The 23,593-nt window shown below is 41.4% G+C and overlaps 1 protein-coding gene across 8 annotated transcripts in view; it reads right to left on the reverse strand.

The window, feature by feature from the left end:
- USP45 (ubiquitin specific peptidase 45) overlaps window positions 1-23,593 on the reverse strand; it is a 99,925-nt gene that overhangs the window by 49,214 nt on the left and 27,118 nt on the right. For 7 of the 8 annotated variants that reach the window (XM_053287696.1, XM_053287695.1, XM_053287694.1 and 4 more), the window contains exons 6-8: window positions 10,055-10,206; window positions 7,061-7,156; window positions 5,155-5,285 (exon numbers count right to left, since the gene is read on the reverse strand). In XM_053287696.1, coding sequence (XP_053143671.1) covers window positions 5,155-5,285; window positions 7,061-7,156; window positions 10,055-10,206 — 379 coding nt within the window. The remainder of the gene's footprint in view (window positions 1-5,154; window positions 5,286-7,060; window positions 7,157-10,054; window positions 10,207-23,593) is intronic. The other variant, XM_053287699.1, reaches the window with a different exon arrangement.

Genomic DNA, 23,593 nt, shown 5'->3' on the forward strand with positions numbered 1-23,593 from the left:
CAATGTGCCTTCGGGATTCTTGGACCCACTCCACACACAAGTTGGGCTTTGTCTTGCGAATTCTAGCTTATCTCGAGGTATTTCTGGGTTTTTTAAATGCTGGTTTTAAAGCTAGTTTTTCTGAAAACGGAGGCACTGATGTAGAATAATTGGCATGATAAGAAGGATACTCTCTTTACAGATACCAATGTAACTCTTCAGTTCTCTCTCCCTCTCCCCCCTCCCACCATTGGCTAGAAGGAAAACACGCAGGAAAACTTGTGAACTTGCATCAAAAGCAACCCCAAGAGCAGAGGGGAGGGTCTGCTTCCTCAATGCCACGAGAGTACTTCTAAGTGGCTTCGCTCAACATTTACCCCGAAGCATGAAGCCATGTGTGAATAACTCCCAGTAGATTGTTTTCAGGGGCTTTTTACGTTATGCAGAAGTTATTGCCTATGGTACCAGAGATGACAACATTGTTAGTTAGGCATTCTTTCTCACATGGCTGAGAAAGGCACTGGGGATTGACCTCACTAGACACACCCCAGATGCTGGGATTCAAAGCACAGATATTGTCACCAGCCAACCTGCACTCCAAGCCCAGCATGGTCAGAATGGAGGGGAAGGCAGCAGAACTCCGTAAGCTCTCAGAGCCACATCACACCCCCACCTAAGTTCAATTTTTTCAGAGTGTTCATGCCCAAACATGATGGGATTGTTTGAGTGTGATCAGAATAGTCTTTTATATAATATGATGATTCTAGCTTCCATTTAAGAAAGATAATTCATTGTATCAGCCTGTCACAGGCTGTCCGACAATTGAAACATGCAGGTGCTCACATAGTAGAGATTTCCCACAAACTATAACAGCTAAAATTTCATAAGGAAATCACATGAATGAAAACAGTCCCCACCCCCTACCCCCAATCAATTTTGCCATCCATGTTAGAGCTTTGGTATCAAAAGACAAGTCTTCTAGCCAGCTTTTTTCACAATGTGTAAGTTTTCCAAACAGGTTGTGATTTAGACAGGGCATTTTCATACAATTCATTCAGTAAATTTTGAGATAATATGGACCTGTGAAAGGATTGTACCACTTCAATTCATACAGATTTTAATCTGCCTTGAGAGTTTGCCATGCAACAAGTTGAAAGATATCTTGATATTGGTTTTTCTTACAACTTATCTAAATATTTTTATGAACCATACACAATTGTCATATGTGATTTTAAAATGCAAAGTAGCAAAAGTACAGCTGTTCAAAAGAGAGACTACGTATAGAGTTGAACAGTAAGGAGTGTCATGGTTAACCAGTTGCTAATGAGCAATATATATCAACAATGTCTTTTAGCATATAAAATTGCTCTTAGAAATGTAAAGAACGTTACAGGAAATAGCTGGCAATGGTGGGGGGGACGGAGAAGGAGGAGAGTTAGAAGCACTAATCCACATTGATATGTTCAGATTTGACAACTAAAAGATGTGCATTCTTGTCTCCTTGAAAATATGCTTCAAGCAAGATCCTTGGCGAAAGTAGAGGACTAAGATGGTTGGTTGAACTGACCGCTCACAGATGTGCTGACATATGGAAGCCAGTGCCAATGCGCTACAACCTGTTGTACAGTGTCAGCAGTATAAATGACAGAACAGGTTGAATTCCTGTTAATGGCCATAAGTAGTGAAGGACAACTCTGACAGCTATGTCACAGCTACTCAAGTCTATCATCTCAATGCTCAACTTGGTGCAAAATGCTTTGAACACCACCTAAGCATGTAATTAATAGTCTGACCTTTTAAAAAAAAAGTATTCGTTTTAACCCACATGTTAGGTAACCTCAGTTTGTTGTATAATTTTCCTAAACTCTCATGATCTAACAAATCACTACATTTCCAAAGTCATGCTCTACAAAAATCAAATACAAGTAAATAAAAATGGAGACGTAGTTTTCAGTTGTTCAGCCAAAGCATGCATTTTAGCACTGTTAATTGATTAAAATTAATTACATTGGCATGTTACCAAAATCTCAATGTTTTTAATAGTGAAGAAAATGAGAGGTAAAATTACAATTAAACAAGTTACCACTCAGAAGGAAAGAAATTTTCATGCTTTAACTTCCTATTCTACCAACACAACAACTCCCCCACAAGCCTAATAAAACAGTGTGTGCTTAACTCAGATTTGCCAATTAAAATTTGCCTTCACCAATTAAAAAATTGGTTCCAACCAATTAAATAACAAAAAATAATATATTAAACTACTTATTTTTATTTATTTATCATTTTTATATATCATCTGATTGATACACACACACACACACACACACACACACACACAAAATTATGCTATGCATTTCTGGATTCTGATCTATTTCCCTGCTTCACTGTCAGGGAAATGGAGGGAAAGGATCTATTGGATTTTGTCTCCAGTAATCAGGATTCAGTGGCACACAGTCCAAATTGTAAACCAGCCAAGCCTGCTGTGCCTAACCATAGCTCCACATCACCTGAGAATGTGTGCAGCTGCAGCCCCAACTGCTCAAGAACAGGGGCTGTTCCAGCATCCTATGATAATGGAGCTGGGATGAGGGGTTCTAACTAAATATACATTAAGGCATGCATTTTCCAGAACCAATCCCTCTTCCTCTCCCCAACAATCCTTCTGTAAAACATTATGTAGAAATCAGGCTTCACTGTAGATTATGGAGCTATATATCTGAAGCTGCCTTATACTGAATCAGACCACTGTCCATCCACTCTAGTATGACTGGCCAGAGGTGCACCTAGGTAATTTTGGAGCCTGGACCTAAAGGCCTTTGGAGGCCCTCCTCCCCTGCAAATTAAGCATCATCATGCTCTGTCAGGTGACCACCTCACCTAGGATAGACTAAAGAGGATTTGGGGGGGGGGGAGGTGCTGTGGAGGCCCTGGACTTCGGCCCCGAAGTCCAGGGGTAAGAGCACCTCCGTGACTGGTAGCAGCTCTCTAAGGTCTCAGGGAAGGTTTTCCTAGCCCTGCTACTTGAGATCATTTTACCAAAGATGCCAGCATTTCCATAAGTAAAGCATATGCTCTCCCACAGAAATACAGTTCCTCCCCAAGTCTGCAAGGAATTTATATAAGAAAAGATATTGAGGAACTTCAGCAAAATCAATTCAATTATAGGAGAAGGAGTTTAACACATGGAGGATTTCATACTGCAATTTTCAAGCTTATATTTCCCAGTATTTCAAATCCTTTCCCTTTCTTGCCTTTCTTCTAGTTGGGCCAGTCTGTACCTTTCCACGACCTATTTATAGAAGGTTGTTAGTAATTGCTTCTGAACTGGTACCATATGAGAAATGAATTGCACAATCTGCTGTCTGACCCCCAATAATAATTAAAGTTTACCAGGAAAAAATGGCTAATGTCTTAAACAATGATAATGAAATATCATTTACAGGTGGCAAAAGAAAGTTTTTTCGTTCCTTTAAATCTTTGGTAATATTGTTGGATTGCAAAACATTTAATGTGTAGGGACGGGTGTTTCCTCCAAAAATGATGAATAATCTTAACATCTAAAATAGTTGTATACTTGTAGAAGAACCCAAAATTGTAGTTAAAAACAGATTGTAGAGAAGAAATTATACTGATTCCTGTTCCTAATTTATATTTAGTGAAATCAGTTGGGGGGTGGGGGGGTTCTCATTAACTTCCCCTATTCATTTGTTCAGCAGTAGCACAGAAGCAATCTTATGAACATTTAGCCACAATTAATTAACAGTGCAATCCTATTAATGTTTACTGAGAAGTAACTAGACTGTGTTCAGTGGAACTTAGCACATACTAGAAAGTGTTTAAGATGTAATACCTAGAACAAAAAGGTTTGGGATGTGCACAGAACAGATTTTACTTTTTGTTTCAAGCTTGAAACGAAACGCAGAACAGAAAAAACATTTTGTTGAAACAGCGGTTGATCTGGCTGTTTTGATGAAACAATTTGAAATGATTTGAGTGTTTCAGCCACAGGGAACAATGGGGAAACTTGAAACACACAATTGTTCCCTATGGGACACCAAAGTGAGTTGTGCAGTAGGGCATGATGGACGCTACCTACCATCCAAACAACAAAAGAAATGAGCAAGTTTAAACAAATTTTTAACCTTTTCCCCAAACCCCCAAAGGATCCCAATAAGTAAGGGAAAAACAGGCCTCCAAAATGGCACTCGAAACATTTTGATCGAAACGGTTGTTTCATTCCAAGCTCGAAACAGGCCCTTTATTTGGAGGGCATTTTGTTTCAAGCTGGAAACACTCAAAAAAAGGCCTTTTTGAGATGAAACATTTCATCATTGAAATGTTCTGCACATCCTGTAAAAAGATGACATTTTTTATCCTTATGAGTCCTCTGTGATTATCAAGAAAAAGGAACCAAGGCCAGAAAACATTGTCTTGTTTCCTACATAAATTGCCTATTCTTCTCTTAGAAACTACAATCCTTTCTAAGAACCAAATTCAAAGAGAAAGCTACATTACAGTTATCAATATAATCACATTACTGTCTACTTCTGAACGTCTCACCCAGCACTACTAATGCACCAGAATAAAAACTAACCACCTTCTTGTGAGCATACCAAACAGAAGAGAAAATTCACATTCCTAATTATTTGAAAAATCTACTCAATTACAAGAACTGTTGCCATAATACCTGGTTTCACAATTTCTTCCACTGATAAAATTGCTCAGCCATAACAAATAGAGGAATTATTTATGTCCTCTTAGTATATAAATGTTATGTGAGCCACTAAGTCTCTAGATAAGTCAAAAGTCTGCATCCCTAATATTCAGAATAGTGGAAAACAAACAGAAGGGCCCTGTAGCTATGCACACAATCTGTCTTAGCAAAAAGTCTGACAGCTGCAACACTAACAAAATTAACAGTGGATGAATTAGTACCAGACGCTAAACAGTTGCTAGAGAAATCATCGATTTCTTTCTTTTTCATTAATAACCTAAAAACTCATTTTGGAATACTTAACTCTTGCAATTTTGTTTTAAACAATATGCTGCACTACATTTCTACTGATCTAAAGATAGCTTCACTGGAATGAATTACATTATATGAAACAGAGCATATTTAGTGTATAGACCCCATTGTCCATGTAGAACATGCAACTGACAAGATGCAATTCTTACTTTTGGCAGAGCTGGCTGAAAAGAATTTTTGGGGAAAGAGGGCCTTTTACAGTTTCTTTCATGCTGTGAAGGAACAGGAACATAGCTGAAGTCAGTGATCCGGGGCTTGAGAGATTCACTACCAAAGGATCCTTTGAGATCAAAACAAATATTAGAAACAGATTTCAGAAGCAATGTACAATTCTTGTTCTCAATTCACACATTAAATTACATGATGCAATTTCTATGCAAAGTTGCGCAGGGTGAGCAGGGGAACCAAGTTAGCGGGGATATACCTAACGATTCAAACTTGTCAGAGCTTTTATGAATTTCAGACACAAAGAAAAGCAATGTGCACATTTCTATCTTAAACCACAGATAAGCTGTGCTCAAGCAACATACTACTTGGAAGTAGTCTTGAAAAGGTAAACTGAAGATTTATCATGCTTTGCAATATAACAGCATAAAGGAGAAATATAACGAATAAATAAAATCAATACAAATTTCATTTTAAAAGCAGCAGTAAAGTATGGCTTTTAATTTTATATTCAACAGACCAATCCAGGATCATCATCTGCACACAGGACAGATAGAGAAATGTAAAAACTTCTATTCACCAAGTGGAAAAGTCTACTTTCTCCTAAAGCCAGGTGTCCTTATAAACCAAATAACTTTACAGGGCAAATCTTAACCAACTATATATTACATAACATGGCTTGAAATTGGATTTGAGAGAGCAACCGTAATTGTGCTTTTAAGTCCTTTAATAGGACTTAAGTCATGCTTCTGTTTTAGTTGAGCAACGTGTCGTGTAGCAGCCACACTCTTTGACCAATGATTTTGTAGAACACTATAAGGCTGTTAACCCATAAGGCTGTTAACGTAACCCAGGCTAGGCTGCTCATGTGCAGTGTCGGGATCCAGATCACCCACTCACTCAACTTTGCCCGCCCACCTAACCCAGCTTTTTACCCGTCTTTTACTGAGATTAAGGGCACGAGCTTCCCCCTAGCCCTGGTTCTAAAGTCAGAGATAGGCACCTAGAGCACCCATCACATGGGGATATCCCCCAATGCACTGCACTTGTCACACGGTGCACTGTGGGATATGTGGAGGCCGGGACACATCATTCCAGGCTCCAGAGATCTGCGCTGTGTGCACTAGCAGAGCCAGACCACGGGTGGCCCATGCCCGGCCACGGCAGTGGCCCCACTCACCCCACCCCCTACGTCTGACATCAGACATGGGGGTTAGCCACGCCCTCGCATCTGACTTCAGACACAGGGGGCGTGGTCTGGCTCCTGAACGGGGCTGCATGGCACCGTTCAGGAGCTAGATCGGGGCCAGCACTGCATTCGAAGCACAGCCAGAAACAGCTCTCACTGCCTTTAAGGCAGGGAAGAGCCGCTACTGGCTGCGCTGCAAATGCAGCACCAGCCATTTAACTCCTGAACGGGGAAGCGCATCCCCACTCGGGAGCTAAACCAAGTGGGGCCGCATCTGACGTCAGACACGGGGGGAGTGTTGGGGCCACGAGGCGGGGCCTCTGAGGGGCGGTAGCCTGGGTTCTTTTAACCCAGCTGTCCAATTGTGGCTACACCCCTGGCTGTGTGCATCAACGTGGATCATGTGGGAGCGTGGTCCGTGCCTCCCACCACCACTGAAGGATCGTCTGGGGTGAAGGCAAGTTTGGTGCAGCCTTCCCCCTGCCCATCCTCCCTCCCTGCCTCCAGTCATGTGCATAGCCTTTAAGCTACAATCAGAACTATGTTCTGATTCATTGCACTTTGGAGAAAAAGAAAGGTTAACTAGGGAAAGAGTAGGTTTGTCACTAATGTTTTTTAGTCTCCAGTCAAGACTCTTCTCAAAGATGCTTTCTTTGGCGATATATTTCACACAAAAGATGAAAGTCTTGCTAAATGCTTACCAGTTGAGACTCTAGAGACTGACCAATTTTTAGTTTTGTCCCCTTTTCTTTCATTTCACATATTAGTTCATTTAACATGTGTGTCTGTGCTAAATTCTAAAGGGAAAAGGGAAAAGAAAAAGAAAAAGGCTATTATATTATTTATATTTATTTGCTAACTGGACTGTAACAACTCATTCTTATTAAAAATGAATTTGTACTATAGAAAACATTATCCTCTGTAGTGATAGTAGTTGTGGTCACAATCCATAGTGTTCCTTTAAAGTGTGCCATCAAGTCAGTGTCAACTCCTGGTGCCCACAGAGCCCTGTGGTTGTCTTTGACAGAATACAGGAGGGATTTACTATTGCCACCTCCCGCACAGTATGAGATGATGCCTTTCAGGAGCTTCCTATATTGCTGCTGCCCGATACAGGTGTTTCCATACTAGTGGATATTCGAACCAGCAACCTCTGGCTTGCTAGTCAAGCCATTTCCCTGCTGTGCCATTAGGTGGCTAGAGTATTCCTTTAGGAATGCCAAAAGGTAGGTGTTCCTTTAGGAGTGCCAAAAGCTAAGTATATGTCCAGAAAGGCTGCTAACTTTTTTCTATAATGTGCAACTGTGCATGCCATATCAAACACTACTTTGGAAACTTCCTTCAGTTTTAAAAGTGCTAATTAAAAATTTTAAATCTGACTGCCAGCAGGAGGTCCCATGCATTTTGCATTCCATTCTGAATGGAATGGAATGGAACGCAAAATGTGTTTCATGCACACCCCTACTCCTTAGCTCTCACAACAGAGAGTTGTGATCTTTCACTTCTGGTGCCATGGATCATCTAAATGCAGGAGCTGTAGTTTTAACTATGGTTTAACTAGGACTTGAAACTGGGATTAAATCTCAGGTTCAAGTTCCGGCATGTAAATCAGAGTTAACACACACTCCTGGATTCAGGAAAGCTGTGGTGCTGTGGTTTGAACTAACTGGGATTCTCCAGGTGTGAGAGTTGATGAGATAAGAAGAGGAGGCAGTGCCGGATTTAGGCACAAGCTAAGCAAGTTAGAGCTTAGGGCCTCACATTACAAGGAGCCTCTGAATAAAATAAAATAAAACCCCCTAAATTTCAAGTTCTGTATTTTCATTAAAAAGTATTTCTAATATGAATACACTTGTTACAAGATCAACTAATAATCCTTCAAAAACAGTTTTCATTGCATCTTTGCCAAGTTTTAAAAAGCTTTAGCATCTATTTTCATTATCCTTTTTGTTAGAATATTATTTTTGTAAGGCTATGGGGCCTTTTAATCTTGACATAGCGTAGGGCCTCAACATGTCATAATGTGGCCCTGAGAGCATGTGAGCTCGTGAGGTTTCAGGTCACGTTTGTGACCAAACAATGGTTAATTTGAGCCCCTGGTGGCGCAGTGGTAAAACTGCCGCCCTGTAACCAGAAGGTTACAAGTTCGATCCTGACCAGGGGCTCAAGGTTGACTCAGCCTTCCATCCTTCCGAGGTCGGTAAAATGAGTACCCAGAATGTTGGGGGCAATATGCTAAATCACTGTAAACCGCTTAGAGAGCTCCGGCTATAGAGCGGTATATAAATGTAAGTGCTATTGCTATTGCTATTGCTAATTTGATTGTCGGAACCAGTCCACTGAGTTCAGTTGGAGTTTTAGCTATTTAACAAGGGCAGCTACTTCTCTTGGCACTTTTAAAACTTAAAGGAAGTGTCAAAAGGGAGTTTGTGATGCCACCAAGGCAGCAGCTGCACATTAAAGAAAAGGTCAACTGGACCAGTCCACAGTGTTAGTTAGCTATGAGACTCTCTGCATAAGAGCAACAGTAGTTTTTGTTGAAATGCTAAATAAAGATTGAACATAGCATGTGGTCACTGTTATGTACGTTGGAGTTAATCATGATAAAGCACCACTGAGAAAAGTTAGTCATGACTGTCCCATTTATTTTAATGTGATTTAATAATGACTAACTTAGTCTAAATGCTGCCCATTGTATACTTTTAATTTCTCATTTGCTACTGTACAACTATTTGCGACTGTACAAAAATGGAAATATTCTAAATAGAATAAGGCAAATTCACATGGACCGTGCCACCAGTAAACTTCTAAAAGCACCAGCTGTTTATTCCTGCTCTAAATTTGCAATCTAGGAAGTATATTATCCAAAATGTTGATGCTGCATGGTTAGAATACAGTGACTTTTACAGAAATCCCTGATGTTATGAGGTAGGGGTGTGTACAAACCACAGTTTGAGCACCAGGGGGAGGGGAGCAGGGAGCTTTAAGAAAGAGGAGAGCAGGTACTTATCTGCTCTCCACTGCCCCTTGCAGCCTCCCACTGGGGCGGTGCTCGGCCCAAGTACCCCCACGCAGGGCCAGCACGCACATGGCATCTGCACATGCGCAGGTGCCATGTGCGTGCTAGCACCGCATGGAGGTACTTGGGCCGAGCGCCGCCCCAGAGGGAGGCTGTGTGGGGTGGCAGAGAGCAGATAAGGACCTGCTCTCCTCTTTCTTAAAGCTCTTGCTCCCCCGCACTGAACTAGTCCTTGAACTGCGGTTTGTACACACCCCTATTATGAGGTCTGCAGCATGGCACCCAGTTCCTATATTTAAAATACGCAAGAATTTCCTCTTTATTCTAGCTCAAACTGCTTCCTTCTAAAACTTTGGATCAACTACTCAGAAATCCAGTCTTCAAGATACCCGCCTCAATAAGCTTTAGATATAAGGTCTTGAAATATGCTTCAATGCTATAAAATGTTTGGAAGGCAAAAGCTCAGAAAGCAGGATGGAGCTCTTCTGTACAGCCAGTGGCACAGAGGCAGATGACACAAAGAACAGGGAGAGAAGTATGAAGTACCCTGTCCATTTTTTATTCTCTAGTCTGTTTGTGGTTGCACCTGGGACAAGAATGAGTGCAACCATCTGAGCCTGATTTCTTTGTTTTGTCATAGTTACATTTGGGGATAGGGAACATTTTTTAAGCTTACCTGCATGACAGCATTAAAGAAGCATGTATTCCCTAAATTATTCATTCCTTTAACTGGAACTGATGCCCAACTGGAACTAATGCCTTTCCCCTTTAATACTCCACTTGCTTCTTTGTTTTCATCACATAGCCATATAATTTTTGATGAGGAACCTGTTAAGAAAAACAATAACCCCTATAGTAGCATATTAGTGGCTAAAAGATTGTTGCTGCATACTTGCGAATCTACAAAGGCATCCTATAAAAGTTAAAATCTATTATATATTTTAAAGAATTTGTTTGTGAGAAACAAAGTCATACTTCCCAATGACCTACAGATAACAAATTTTGCATACACAATCTTGCCACTGAAATTAACTGAATGCACTACTTTTTATACCAGAATATGCATGGTGACAATTTTTTTAAAAAAAAATGTACCTTTTTTGAATAAGTTCTGAATTTCATACTTCCTGATTACCCACAGATACCAGATTTTGCATGAACAATCCTCCCACTTAAAATAAGCTGAATTAGGTTTTTGAAGACATTCTGAATATAATCAGCAGATTTCAACTGTTATTGTATTCAACAAGATTTTAACACTCAATAAGATCAGGTCATGCACAAGAGAAGCAGAAGATCCTTCTCAGATTCAAATTTATTATGATGATTCAAATTTACCATACATGGCCATTATTGAATTAACATATATGTTTGAAGCTGAAATTCTGCAAATTTCATACTGTTCTTTTACTTCCCTTTTGCAAGCACAGTAATAAAAATTCTACAACAGTATAGGTAGCCCGTGAATAGCGGTTTCACCCATTTGCAAGTCACTTCCCTGTATACATATTTAGTCATTGCAGGAGATAGTTTCAGTTATTCACAGTTTTCTACCACCCACCAACACCACCTCCACTGGTATGGAGTTTAAATAGCCACTCTCCTCACTTCTCAAGTGGTGCATTAGTCGATTTAAAGAAGTGGTGCAAGACGTGTAGGCTGCTCCATCCACGCCCACCTTTTGCGCTGCTTCTTTAAACCTCCTTGTGCATCAGCTGAGAAGTGGCGACAGTGGCTATTTACAACTCCCCATGCTTCTCAGCTGATTCCCAGGGAGGTTTAAAGTTTAAATATCCACTCTCCCCTCACAGGCTGCTCCATTCACTCTCACCATTAGAGTAAATTGTTTAGCTAAGGAAACTAATCCTGTTTTTTGGATTAGGTCAAGCATTCTAATATCACGGTTTCCACCAACATTACGCTCGTGATGTTAGAGGACCTCCTGGATTTCACTTCTTGAATGTTCCTTGCAGTGTAATCTACACAAAATGACTTTGCATGGTCAATGGGCCTCACCTACTAGTATAGTATAATATGAAACACAATATAAAAGGAAAAATAGTAAAAAATATACTTAGTAGGGATGTGTATGGAACCAGTGGGGAGAGGTTCAAAGGTGGAGGAATACCTTTAAGGGTAAGGGAGGGTGATCTTACCCCTCTCGCTGCATTTCCCTCAGCGGTGCTGCACATTAGAAGGGTCCGGTGGGATGGCAGCGTACCTTCCTGCTGCCCCATTGGACTGGAAGTGACTGGAAGGACCCAGTGCTTGTGCACGCGTCGGGCCAATGAGGGCGCACGCGTCGGGCCAATGAGGGCGCACGCGTCGGGCCAACGAAGCAACGGGGCGCCTTCCCCCACCCCTGCCCCCACCCCCACAGGTATTCCCCCTGCCTTCAAACTGCCCCCCACCAGTTCCATGCACATCCCTAGTAAGTATAGTTTTTACTATTTTTCCTTTTATATTGTGTTTCATATTATACTTTACTAGTAGGTATAGTTCCAGCCTCATTGGACCGGAAGTGCCTGCAGGTACCCAGTGCTCATGCACACGTCGGGCATGTGTCGCACGTCGAGCGAGAGCAGCGTGCACATGCGTGTGCCCAATGAGCGCACACGCCTTGGGTACATCTGGTCCAAAGAGGCAACGGGGCAGCAAGGAGGTACGCTGCCGCCCAGCCAGACCCTTCTAACATGCAGAGCTGATGGGGGAAAACGCAGCAGGAGAGATAAGAGCACCCTCCCCCACCCTTAATAGGGTTAACACAAGCACCTTGGATACGTGTAAGCAGCTCTTTGATCCCAGCATATAACAATATAACTATTCAATATCATATGTGAAGCAGCTATGAGTTTTCACTTCAGACTAGCTACACATTTTAAAGCTTACTATCATGATAACTAGAGATTTTCCAGGTGCTAGCAGGTCTTGGTGATTGCAGGCTAGAGAAATCCAAATGGTGAGCCATGCACATATGTGCAGGCTGATTTTCATATCTTACGATCCTACAGGTCCTTCTCTAAAGTACATAGTGTCGTGTACTATGTACCTGGATCCAATTTTCAAGGCGAGTATGTCAGCTGTCAGCAGTGACCCAAAGGATATATATATATATGGCCTCTGATTGACAGGGCAATAGTGGGCCACATGCTGTTCTACAATCAGAGACCTTTGAGGGGCGGAACCCTATTATCAAGCTAGTTTATCACAATTTAATGGGCGGAAATCTATTTTCTGTATGTTGAGTTTTTACAATGCAAATCTAAGGACTAGGATATACTGAACTCACTATTTTTCTAAGCCAGAGACTGCTTCTACTCCAATGATTCAAGGTTAAATCACTGGAAAGTTTAAAAAAAAAAATAATCAAAATTTCTGAGCTCTTACCTGAACAGTATATTCAGTTCATACAGGTGATACAAATAAGAATTCACATATTTAAAGGGTTGAACACTGGGCCTCTGCCTCCAGTATAGTTATCAGAGGCAGAGTCCCAGTGTTCAGCCCTTTAAATATGTGAATTCTTATCTGTACCACCTGTAAGTAGTGAATATACTGTTCAGGAACGAGCTCAGAATTTATTTATTTGTTTCCTGAAATAATCCTGATTATTCTTTATTTTCCTTAATATATCCAAAAGACATGCAATAGCTTCTCCTCTGTTCACAACTGACTGTTATTAAACTATGTATTGTTGGCTACATGACCTGAAGAGCCCTTTATGAAACTCCTGAGTATATCCCAGATTTCTAGAAAATCAAGTTTATAAAGACTGTGGCTGATATTCAGAGCAGCCTACTGGTAGCACAGCAGGAAGATGTGCCAGCACACCAGAAAGATTCCCTGCACACCAAGCAGTACATTCTGACAATTTGCTCTAGCTCCACAAGTACCCTGTGACACCCAAAAATATGTCCCTGAGAGCTACATGACCCTCAGGGAAATTGTCATAAGTCACTCCCTCTTGGCCCAAATGCAACTAGGAAAGCTCTCCATCATACAGGTATATCTTCCTGGTGCACTATGGTAGGTTGCTCTGGATGCCAGCCAGCTAATGTTCCAGCAGTGGTAGAAATGAGACTACAGCCTCCTGCCCACCAAGTAAGCAGGAGTTCAAATTAGTCTGTAGCACGTCTTCAATAGCTGAATGGAATTATATTTTCCCAACTACACACTTGTCTTTTTCTCTGCCCACCCCACCCAGTTTGCCATTGGGCAGAAGATTTGTTTAATCTGGAGCTAGATGCAGAAGGGACTGCTATTTGCTTCATTTGCCTTAAAAAACCAATATAAATAATAAAATGTAATGTGCTACCAGTACAGTGTCCTTGTATTTTCCTATTTGCCTTATTGCTTAAACAGATACAGGGCAGTGAAGTTAGACAGCCATTAACTTGTAGCCTAGAGGTAATGAAAAGACTTGAGACACACTATTTAGCCTAGATTTCTACTAGCAACTTTCATATTGTCATGGCTGCTGTACCAAATATGAACATTACTGACATCTGCGGCATTTCAAGTATTGATTAACAATGCATGTCAATGTGAACGAGTTATGGACTTAATGGATGCCAAGAGCTACTGTGCTGCAATCTACATTTTGACATACGAACTCATATATTTGTCCTAATGAGTTACATACCGAGGACTCATTAAGTGTTCTTGAGAAATAACTAAACAGACCTATTTACATTAATGGAACTCTCATGCCGAAAGATTTCTCTGTGCATTACTCTAAGATACTTGCATCCCCTGTTGAGGAATGAGGAGTAGGGAGTGGGAAGTGGGGGAGGACTGTAATTAAATTTTGAAATAATGAAAGCAAATATAATTTTAAAAACCCATTACGGCTGACATCAGATCACTGGCATAATTTGCCTACCTCCCAATCAAAGCACATTTAAAAAAAGAAAAGGCCTGGATTTGAAAAAAAAAAGACACAATTCCATTTTTACCCCACTCTCTTCCTCATGCTAATAATGAACACATAGAACATGCCCTGGTCCACTAATGTGGGCCAGTAAAACCTTAAACCAGACATGCCAGGAGGTTTAAATGTTGCTTTCACAGGTTACATTTTTCACATGCTGAGCTAGTCTCTGTGTGCATTAAAAAAGCATATATTATAAAGTTAGCTGCATCTGTTCCATGTGCTCTTGGGGAAACAAAACACTTGTGCTGCATTTCATACACATGACAATGTGTGCGCATTTTCCTAACCAGAGATTATATATGTATTTGTGAAACTTGCCCTCTGAAGTGTCACTGATGAAGTCTACAAACCACTGTTGCTGTATTACTTCTATCCTTTGCAACTGGGCTCATAAGCAAGCTGAGAGTAATTCCTTTGAAATGAATGATGCCTCTAACAACATTCTAATTTTTCTTCCCATCGGAACAGAACTCAATAAATTCAGCAACCCTGGAGCATGCAGGCTCCAAATGGAGCTCCAGCAAGACTCCTCTGCACTGACACTACCCTCTAGAATGCAAACCTTCAACATATCTGGTGACATGCAAGATATCCAGAGCATTAAACTGGCAAGGAATAGGGAGAGACTCAATCTTATTTATTAAATAAAGTTTTACTCTAACTGTACAAGAGCTCAGAGTGGTATTATGGAATTTCCCCCTCTGTTTTATCCTCCTAACAACCCTGTGAGGTAAGATTAGGCTGACAGACAGAGACTAGCACATGATCACCCAACTAGCATTATGGCTGAGTGGGAATCTGAACCCGGATCTTGGTGGTCTAAGAACCATATTCATCCAACTGCACTACACTGGCTTTCATCTTTAAAGAGGGAATAAAATGGAGTGCATTTTCACTAAAAAAAATATGTATAGACAACATGTTGGGTACTTTTTTTTAAAAGCCAAAATTGTGTATATAATTTACATATTGGTCTACCACAGTTGTTGCATTTATCCATCGGCATTCAATAACATCTGGGACAACATCTTAAAGTAAACAATGCTCACAAGGCCATCTGGACAAAACTGCGGGCAAAAATTAGAGCAGAAGCATATGGAAAAGCAGATTTTTCTCTCCCCTTCAGCAGTGCAGGATGACAAATGTCAAACCTAGATCTGTCCACGCTTCACTGTGCTATGCTTTGCAGCACCACCTGGCTCTCCTTGCACAGCCACCAAATATGGACAGCACTGCCACAGCGGACCATATCTGCAGGGCAAACTCAATAAAAGCATTTCATTTCATGGTTAAATGACAGCTTCACACAAGTAGCAAGGTTCTGTTTACTGAATTTCAAAATGTGAATCATCCAGGGGAAAAAGAATACAAAAAACCCCACAAAAAAAACAAGGAACAGGGCAGCTTTGTTACTAGACATGAATGCTCATGTAATTATTAAATGTAGGAAGCCATAATTATGCATCTGAATGTCACTTTCACTTAACAGTTATCAAGAGACTGAAAAGTTAACTAAAGTGTATATTGACAGTTCTCACAAACCAATCCACTACTCAGCTAAACAGAAGCTTGGCAATCAACCAGTTCAAGCTGAAATCTGTGTACTTAATTTGGGAGTACCGTATATCCCACTGAACTCAGAGGGGACTTACTTTCAAACAAACATGCATAGAATCAGACTTAAGTTTAACTGAACTCAGAAATAATATGCATGTACTTCTACTTAGCCGACATGTGAACTGAAATGCTCACAATTTACTTTTAGAACATAAGAACAGCCCTGCCGGATCAGGCCCAAGGCCTCTCTAGTCCAGCATCCTGTTTCACACAGTGGCCCACCAGATGCCTCTGGGAAGCCCACAGGCTGGAGATATGTGTGCATGCTGTTGCTCCCCTGCAACTGGTATTGAGAGGTATTGTGCCTCTGAGGATGGAGGTGGCCCACAGCCACCAGACTAGCAACCATTGATAGACCTGTCCTCCATCAATTTGTCTAAGCCCCTTTTAAAGCCATCTAAGCGGGTGTCCATCACCACATCCCATGGCAAACAATTCCATAGATTAATTATGCATTGTGTGAAAAAGTACTTCCTCTTATCAGTCCTAAATTTCTCGACCTCCTGTTTCATGGGGTGGTTCTAGCGTTGTGAGAGGGGGAGAAAAGTTTCTCTCTGTCCACCCTCTCCACTCCATGCATTATTTTATACACCTCGATCATGTCTTCCCTTATTTGCCTCTTTTCCAAGGTAAAGGAGCCCCAGATGCTGTAGCCTAGCTTCATAAGGAAGGTGCTTCAGGCCCCTGGTCATCTTGGCTGCCCTCTTCTGCACCTTTTCCAGTTCTACAATATCCTTCTTAAGATGTGGTGATCATATCTGAGCCGGTTGAGTTGGATGTTGTTGGAAGTTGAGAATCACATCCCTGACACACTTGTAATGTTCCTGGGGTAAGTATGCCCATTTTGTCTTTGTAATTAGGATCGCTCCAATGTAGCTTAGGACACAAACTGGTTCTAGGTGGGACTTTTTCCAATTAACTTGGATCCCCAAGTCTTAGAGGAGCTCTAACACATGACGTCTGAAAATGCAACTCGTCTTAGTCTTTTGATGTTAAGAGCCAATCATCTAAATACAGGTAGACAGCAATACACTGCATTCCTAGATAAGTCAACATCACAGCCATGCACTTGGTAAATATTCTGGGGGCGGTGGAGAGGCCGAAAGGCAATACCTTGTATTGATATACTTGATCTCCCATGGTGAATCTTAGATATTTTCTGTGCGCTTTCCTTATGCCCATGTGAAAATACTCATCTTTTAGGTCCAGCATTGTAAGCCAATTCTTTTGATACAGAAGTGGTAGGATCTCTTGTAATGCTATCATTTAGAAATTTTTCACATAGACAAATTTGTTTACGTGGTGAAGATCCATGACTGGACAGATCCCGCCATCCCTCTTTGGTATCTGGAAATAAAAGAAGTAAAATCCCTCCTGTCTGTGTGCCCACCGCACAGGGGTGATAGCACCTTTCACTAACAGCTCCTTCCCCTCTTCCTCCAACGATGGGGTCAGTTGGGTGAATTTAATCTCTGAAAACTTTGGTGTGGTCTTGAACTCGATGTGTAACTTGAATTCCATGGCGTACCCCATGGAAATTATTTTCAGGACCCAGCAGTCCAATGTTATGCAGTGCCATGAAGGGGCATGGTGTGCCAGCTTGATGGAGTTGGATGCTGGCATTAATGGTGGGGTTGCAGCCCAGTTGGAATTGGCTGCACACCATGATGTTGTAGCCCTGGATGGTGGAGGGGGTTGAGTTGGGAGATGTTGTAGTGATGGTTGTAGTGACACAAACCTCAAAGATGCTTCTGAGGCTCGGCTTGCTTAGTATGTTATCTTTGGTTGTTCTTGTTCTTATTTTGATAGGCTTATTGTAAGAATGTTGTTTCCTGAAATGATATTGTCTCTCAATGTTTAAATGGTGATCTCTTTCTAAAGTATTTAGAGGTGTATGTGGATGAAGAAGTAGAGGTGAAGGTCTTTGCTGTAAATTTTTATTTCTTTAACCTCTCTATCATAGAGTCTGTTTCTTCACTGAAGAGGCCTCTGCCATCAAACAGCAAACCTTCAATCTTTTCTTTCATATCACTCTGTAGAGAGGTAGAGTGAAGCCAGGAATGTTGTCATAGTGAAGAAGCGGCAGTCATAGATCGAGACTCTGATTCGGCCAGATGTTTTGCCATACTGAGTTGTTGGTGAGTAAGCACCACCAATTTATTTAAGGTCTGTTGGAAGCTTTTCTTGAATTCTTCTGGTGACAAAGTGTCCAAGTCGTGTTGGAGTCCTATCCACAGGCTGTGATTATATTTGGCCATGCAGGATGAGTAGTTCACTATGTTGACAAATAAGCAGGATGTGGAATAAAATTTTCTGCCTAAAAGGTCCAACTTTCTACCCTCTTTATCACCGGGTGTAGTATGATGCCTGCCCAACTTCATAGAAGTCAATCAATCTATAACAAGCGAATTAGGAGCCAAGTGCTTCAAAAGGTATGTAGTGTCCTGTTCCTGAATACAATACCAGCTTTCCAGTCTTTTAGAAGTAGGTGTAGCTACATGTATAATCTCCCATGAGCACTGTGATAACCTGGAGATAACTAGAAGAACTGGTATGGCTATCAGTCGTGAGGACTACAACCTGACCATGAAATTATAAACAGGTCATCAATGGTCACTAATTGAGACTTCAAGTCAAGACCCAATGCCTCAGCCATTTCCTTTATTTGCAGATGGTAAGCTTTCATTTCTTCAGTAGGAGAAACTTGAGTGGTGTGAGGAACGTCAGCGGGTAGGTCTGCTAGAGAATCCGGGTCCTCAGGATCCGATACAAAATCTGAAGGGCCATGGTGGTCAGATGGAGACTGTGTAGGTGACACAGAGATAAACATGAGTCTCATGAGACAGGGTAGTCAGAGTAAGAAGTAGTGGTTGGGTCTGAGTCTCCACAGTAGATCCTTTTGGTTTGGGCTCAGGGACCACTGTGTGGTGGAGGACACCAACGAGCGCGTAGGCGGTAATGAACACGTCTGAGTAGCCAGTGACCTGCTGTGCAAAACTGGCCTACTCAGAAGAGTAGAGGCATCTCCACTAGCCAAGGTATGAACAGGTTGAACATGAGCAAGGGTCAAAGCTAATGGATAATAAGACTTAGACTGTGTTGTATACCATGGTCTGTTGTCTTGAAAATCATAGGGAAATCCTGGGGAGGAGACCCCCATGGCAGCAGAAGCTAGGGATGCACCAGCAGTAGACCGGTTTGAAAAACCACATGAATGTAAAGATGATGTGCTCGCCAAGTGGGCAACAGACAATGCATAGCACATTGATGGCTGAGGAGTAGTAGATTGATGTATAGCAAGAGTAGGCCCACTGGGTGCTTCTGAGCCACCCAGTAGTCTGTCTGCACTTTGTGGAGGAAAACTCTTTAAAATTGTTGTGGACGGCATGCTGGAATTGGGAGTCCAAAATGGACAATACAGAACGGGCCATAGTAGGATCCAATCCAGTATTTCTATTCTCACTCTCGTCGTCAACATCAAAGGTTTTAGCCAGCAGCTGGCATCGAGGGGTTACATGCTTCGATGTCAACAACATTGGTGTATTTAAGGTGGATGCCTGAGCATGGCTAACACTGGGAAGTGTTGAAACTGGAGTCTTCAGCATTGAGGGGACATCATGATGTCGATCTGTCAGCATCGATGGAGCAGAAGACTGAGCTGGTGCCAGTTATAGTGATCTTGCCCTCGATGTCGAAACCGTCAGGTCGGTTGGTACTGAGAGTCTCCTTTGTTGAGCGTTTTGCATCTACACTCCTTGCTCTTGATTCTGAGATCCTCGGTGTTGATGTCTGTTCGATGTCAAGCGTCAGTCTCTACCTCAGGGTCTCTGAGTGTTCAATGTGAATGTTTTGTAGACCAGATGGCAAAGGGGTCTTGAGCCCCTATCCGATCAAATGTTTTAAACTTCTTAAGTTTTGGAGTCGAAGCGGAATTCTCTGTCAAAGACCGTTTTCCTCTGTATATCCAGCAGAAGCACTCCCATACGAAGTACTGAGAGGCTTAGGGCTTCTGAAGGTTGTCGATGTCAAAGTTGATGTTGAGGATTGTTTATATAGACCAGCCTTTGGCATCAATGTCGAGCCCGATCTCAATGGAGGGGGACCTCCCAGTGTTGAAGGGTTCAATACATCAGAGCAAATCATGGTAGCCAAAGAGCCCAATTTTTCCACATCTGCTTTGAAAAAGACAGACAAATCTTACATGAAGACACATTATACCCTTTGTCTAGGCAAATAAGGTACAAATCATGGAGATCTTTGAGGGGAGTTTGGCGTTACAGCCCTCACACCTCTTGAAGGTCTTTTTTCCATCAGCCATAATTCATAGTCGTCATCTAATTCCATTCTGAAATCAGTAGCACTGTCATGTAGTCATGCCGATCCAAGGCAATAACCAAAAAATAGTCTTTTTTTTTTTAAGGGGGGGGGAATCATCAACTCAGAACAACTTAACCAATGAGGAGCAACAGCATGAGGTCTGTTTGTAGTGGTGGTTATTTTTATTTTAAAAATAGCCACCACACATGGGCAAATGGCCTCTGCGAGGCCCTGGACCATGCCAGGCCTCACAGAGGCCATTTGTGCATGCACGGCAGAGAGGAAAATGGCCATCGCACCAACTTACGGAGGCCTGAACGGGCAGAAATAAAGGGCTATACAGGCAGCGGTGGCGCTGACTGAGGCCGGTGGGAAGAGAGGGAACCTTCACGGAACCCCAAAGCCTAGAAGAAACCCCCTGAAGGGGCCAAAGGTAATTTAAAATTTAAATTTAAAAAAAATTGTGAACCCCCGAACCGTCGGCGGCGGGGGGGGCGTGCTGGTCCAAGGTCAGAGTTCGGTCCGACCCCTGGGGGTGTTCAGGGGTTCAAACAGTCGAACCAAAATGGTTCGACCTCAAAGAGGTTCGGGGTCAAACCTGTTTGCACATCCCTATTGTGTGACCAGAATCATTACACTTGCACAATGACAGTATCTCTAAATATTATTTGTACTGAAATTAAGATTAAGCAAACAGAAGGAATCTTCTGGAGAATGTACAGGACCGTTCACTCTGATTATTTAAAATCAGGGTTCTATATTTGATCAACACTGAGCCTAAGGAACAAGAAGTGCCATACCTGAGGCCTACTTTAAATGCAAAGTTGGCCACAGGAAAAGCATTTACCCACATAAGCAACCATTCCATGCATCTCTTCTCTTATTTCAGTGTGCTTATTACATGCATGAGCCCATATGTGTATAGCATTTGTACACCAAAGGCGTGTTTACCAACACTGTGTAGCATTAGCATCATAGCACTTACAATGCACATGGAGAATGCATTTAAATGAACTTCTTGTTAGATCATAGGAAATTAGGAAGCTATCCTAATCTTCTTACCAATTCAACACTAGTCTAGGAACATAGGAAACTGCCATATATTGAGTCAGACCATTGGTCTATCTAGCTCAGTATTGTCTTCACAGACCGGCAGTGGCTTCTCCAAGGTTGCAGGCAGGAATGTCTCTCAGCCCTATCTTGGAGAAGCCAGGGAGGGAACTTGAAACGTTCTGCTCTTCCCAGAGCAGCTTCATCCCCTGAGGGGAATATCAGTATCTTGCAGTATTCACACATCAAGTCTCCCATTCAGATGCAACCAGGGCAGACCCTGCTTAGCTATGGGGACAAGCCATGCTTGCTACTACAAGACCAGCTCTCCTGTATCCACACAATTTCTTTCCATTCTATGGAAGAAACTTGAGCAGTCCAATTTGATGCATATTTACTTGGAAATAGGTCCCACTGAGTTCAAAAGAACTTACTCCCTATTCCAAGAATAGAGTCTCCAAGAATAGGCATAGAACTTCAGCTTAAGTTTCATTTCTCATTCTTCTACACATAGGGCCAAACTATGATTGGCCTTGGTACACTTGCTTCATTTTCTCTAAACATCTGCAGGGGCCAAATCCAAATTCCCCCTCCCCACACATACACACGCATTATTTATCCTTTAGGTGGAATGTTCAAAAATAACATTTGCAACCCATTGTTATATTTTTAGACACAACTTCCTTAAGAGACCATCTTCTTTGACACATTTCATCACAATCCCACAAAATACGAATGGCCTTGTTTGATTAAACAAAACCATTTAGTTTAGTACTCTGGTTCCAACAGTGCCTCAGGGAAACTCAGAAACAAGCCATGAATACAGTAACCAGACCCTCTGTACCAAGCACCTGGCATTTAGAGATATGAGACTTCCATTGCTAATAGCAGTCCATAGGCCTATCCTCAACAAATCTGCCTAACAATTTTTATAAATAAGCAGTATTTACTGGCTAAAATCTTGACTTAATTTATTCAAGGAAGTCACACTGAAATTAAAAAGGACAAGTTAAGCATGACTAAGTTGCCCTTTTAATTTCAATGAGACTTCCTGGAGCAAATTTAGTCAAGATTTCAGCCAGTAAATACTAATTTTAAGTAAGGTAGTAGCCATTTTAAAATTACAATCACAATTAAAAGAAAACTGACCCTCCAGAATGCATTGCATCTTGTTCATCAGCATACTACAATTTTACCCAATTTTGTGTTGCTCTGCTTAAGTTGTATATGAACAAGCTCAGACTGACTGGTGACAACATATCACCAATCTGGATCAATCAAAAGAAATCAATTAAGGGCAGTGACAAAAATGGACGAAGGAATGAAGTGAGAAGGAAGTGAGGAGGAGAGACAAAAGATAACCAAGTAAGAGGGACGAGGCATGTGCATTGTATGGGTTAGCAGCCAGGGCACTGCTGCATTCAACATTTTATGCATTACAGTCCCACATTCCTTCAAACCTTTCTAAAGTATTCCTTCTTATACCTGTTAAACATTCTTTATAACCATAGTCTAATAACTCTGTAATCCAGTCTTCTATATACTGAATTTCTTTTTTTCTTTTTTTCTTTAAGGTCATCTATGCAAGTGTCACCCACATATTGCAGTTTGGAATTCTGTATTGTAAGGAGGTGTATTTTTCTGTTCTAATTGCCTAAAAATGTGTGTGTTCTTTTGTCTAAACTGTCTGTCAGTTTACTGAGAAGCTGTTCAGATTTTACCAGGTTGAAGACTCCCTGGTATTCATCATCTACATCACAAGGAAAATGTAACAAATAAACATCAAACTAACACAAATAGATCAGAAATATTTCTCCAATTTAGTTAGTACAATTTATAACAAATGCTGAAATACAGTTGTTTATAAAAATACAGAGCATATTTAGGTCTGCACACAATGCTTGATTTAAAATAGACTGGAAAATGTTCTATAAATATGCAATACATTAGTAAAGAAACAAGCACATTTCTGAACAGTAGTTAAAAATATATATATATTTAGATGCTAATGTTTGGAATCTCAAAACTCAAAGTGTCATTGCAAATTTTACAGAAACTCTCCCCCAGCCAATGCAGGCAAGTAAAACTGTTTTTCTCTCCCCCATCACTTGGAGAGAGAGAAAAACTCCCAAAGAAAATCAGCTCCTGTAGGCTTTGTTTCCAATTATCAAACACTAATATCTAATTCCTTTCTCTCCTAGAAGATAGACACTAGCATCTCAGCATGATTCCTGTGTAAGACATGTCTGTTAGGTTCATGTGAAATTCACCAGTGTGGCATGACAATAATGCACCTGC

Source organism: Hemicordylus capensis, chromosome 1, assembly GCF_027244095.1.
Source record: "Hemicordylus capensis ecotype Gifberg chromosome 1, rHemCap1.1.pri, whole genome shotgun sequence".
NCBI lineage: Eukaryota > Metazoa > Chordata > Lepidosauria > Squamata > Cordylidae > Hemicordylus > Hemicordylus capensis.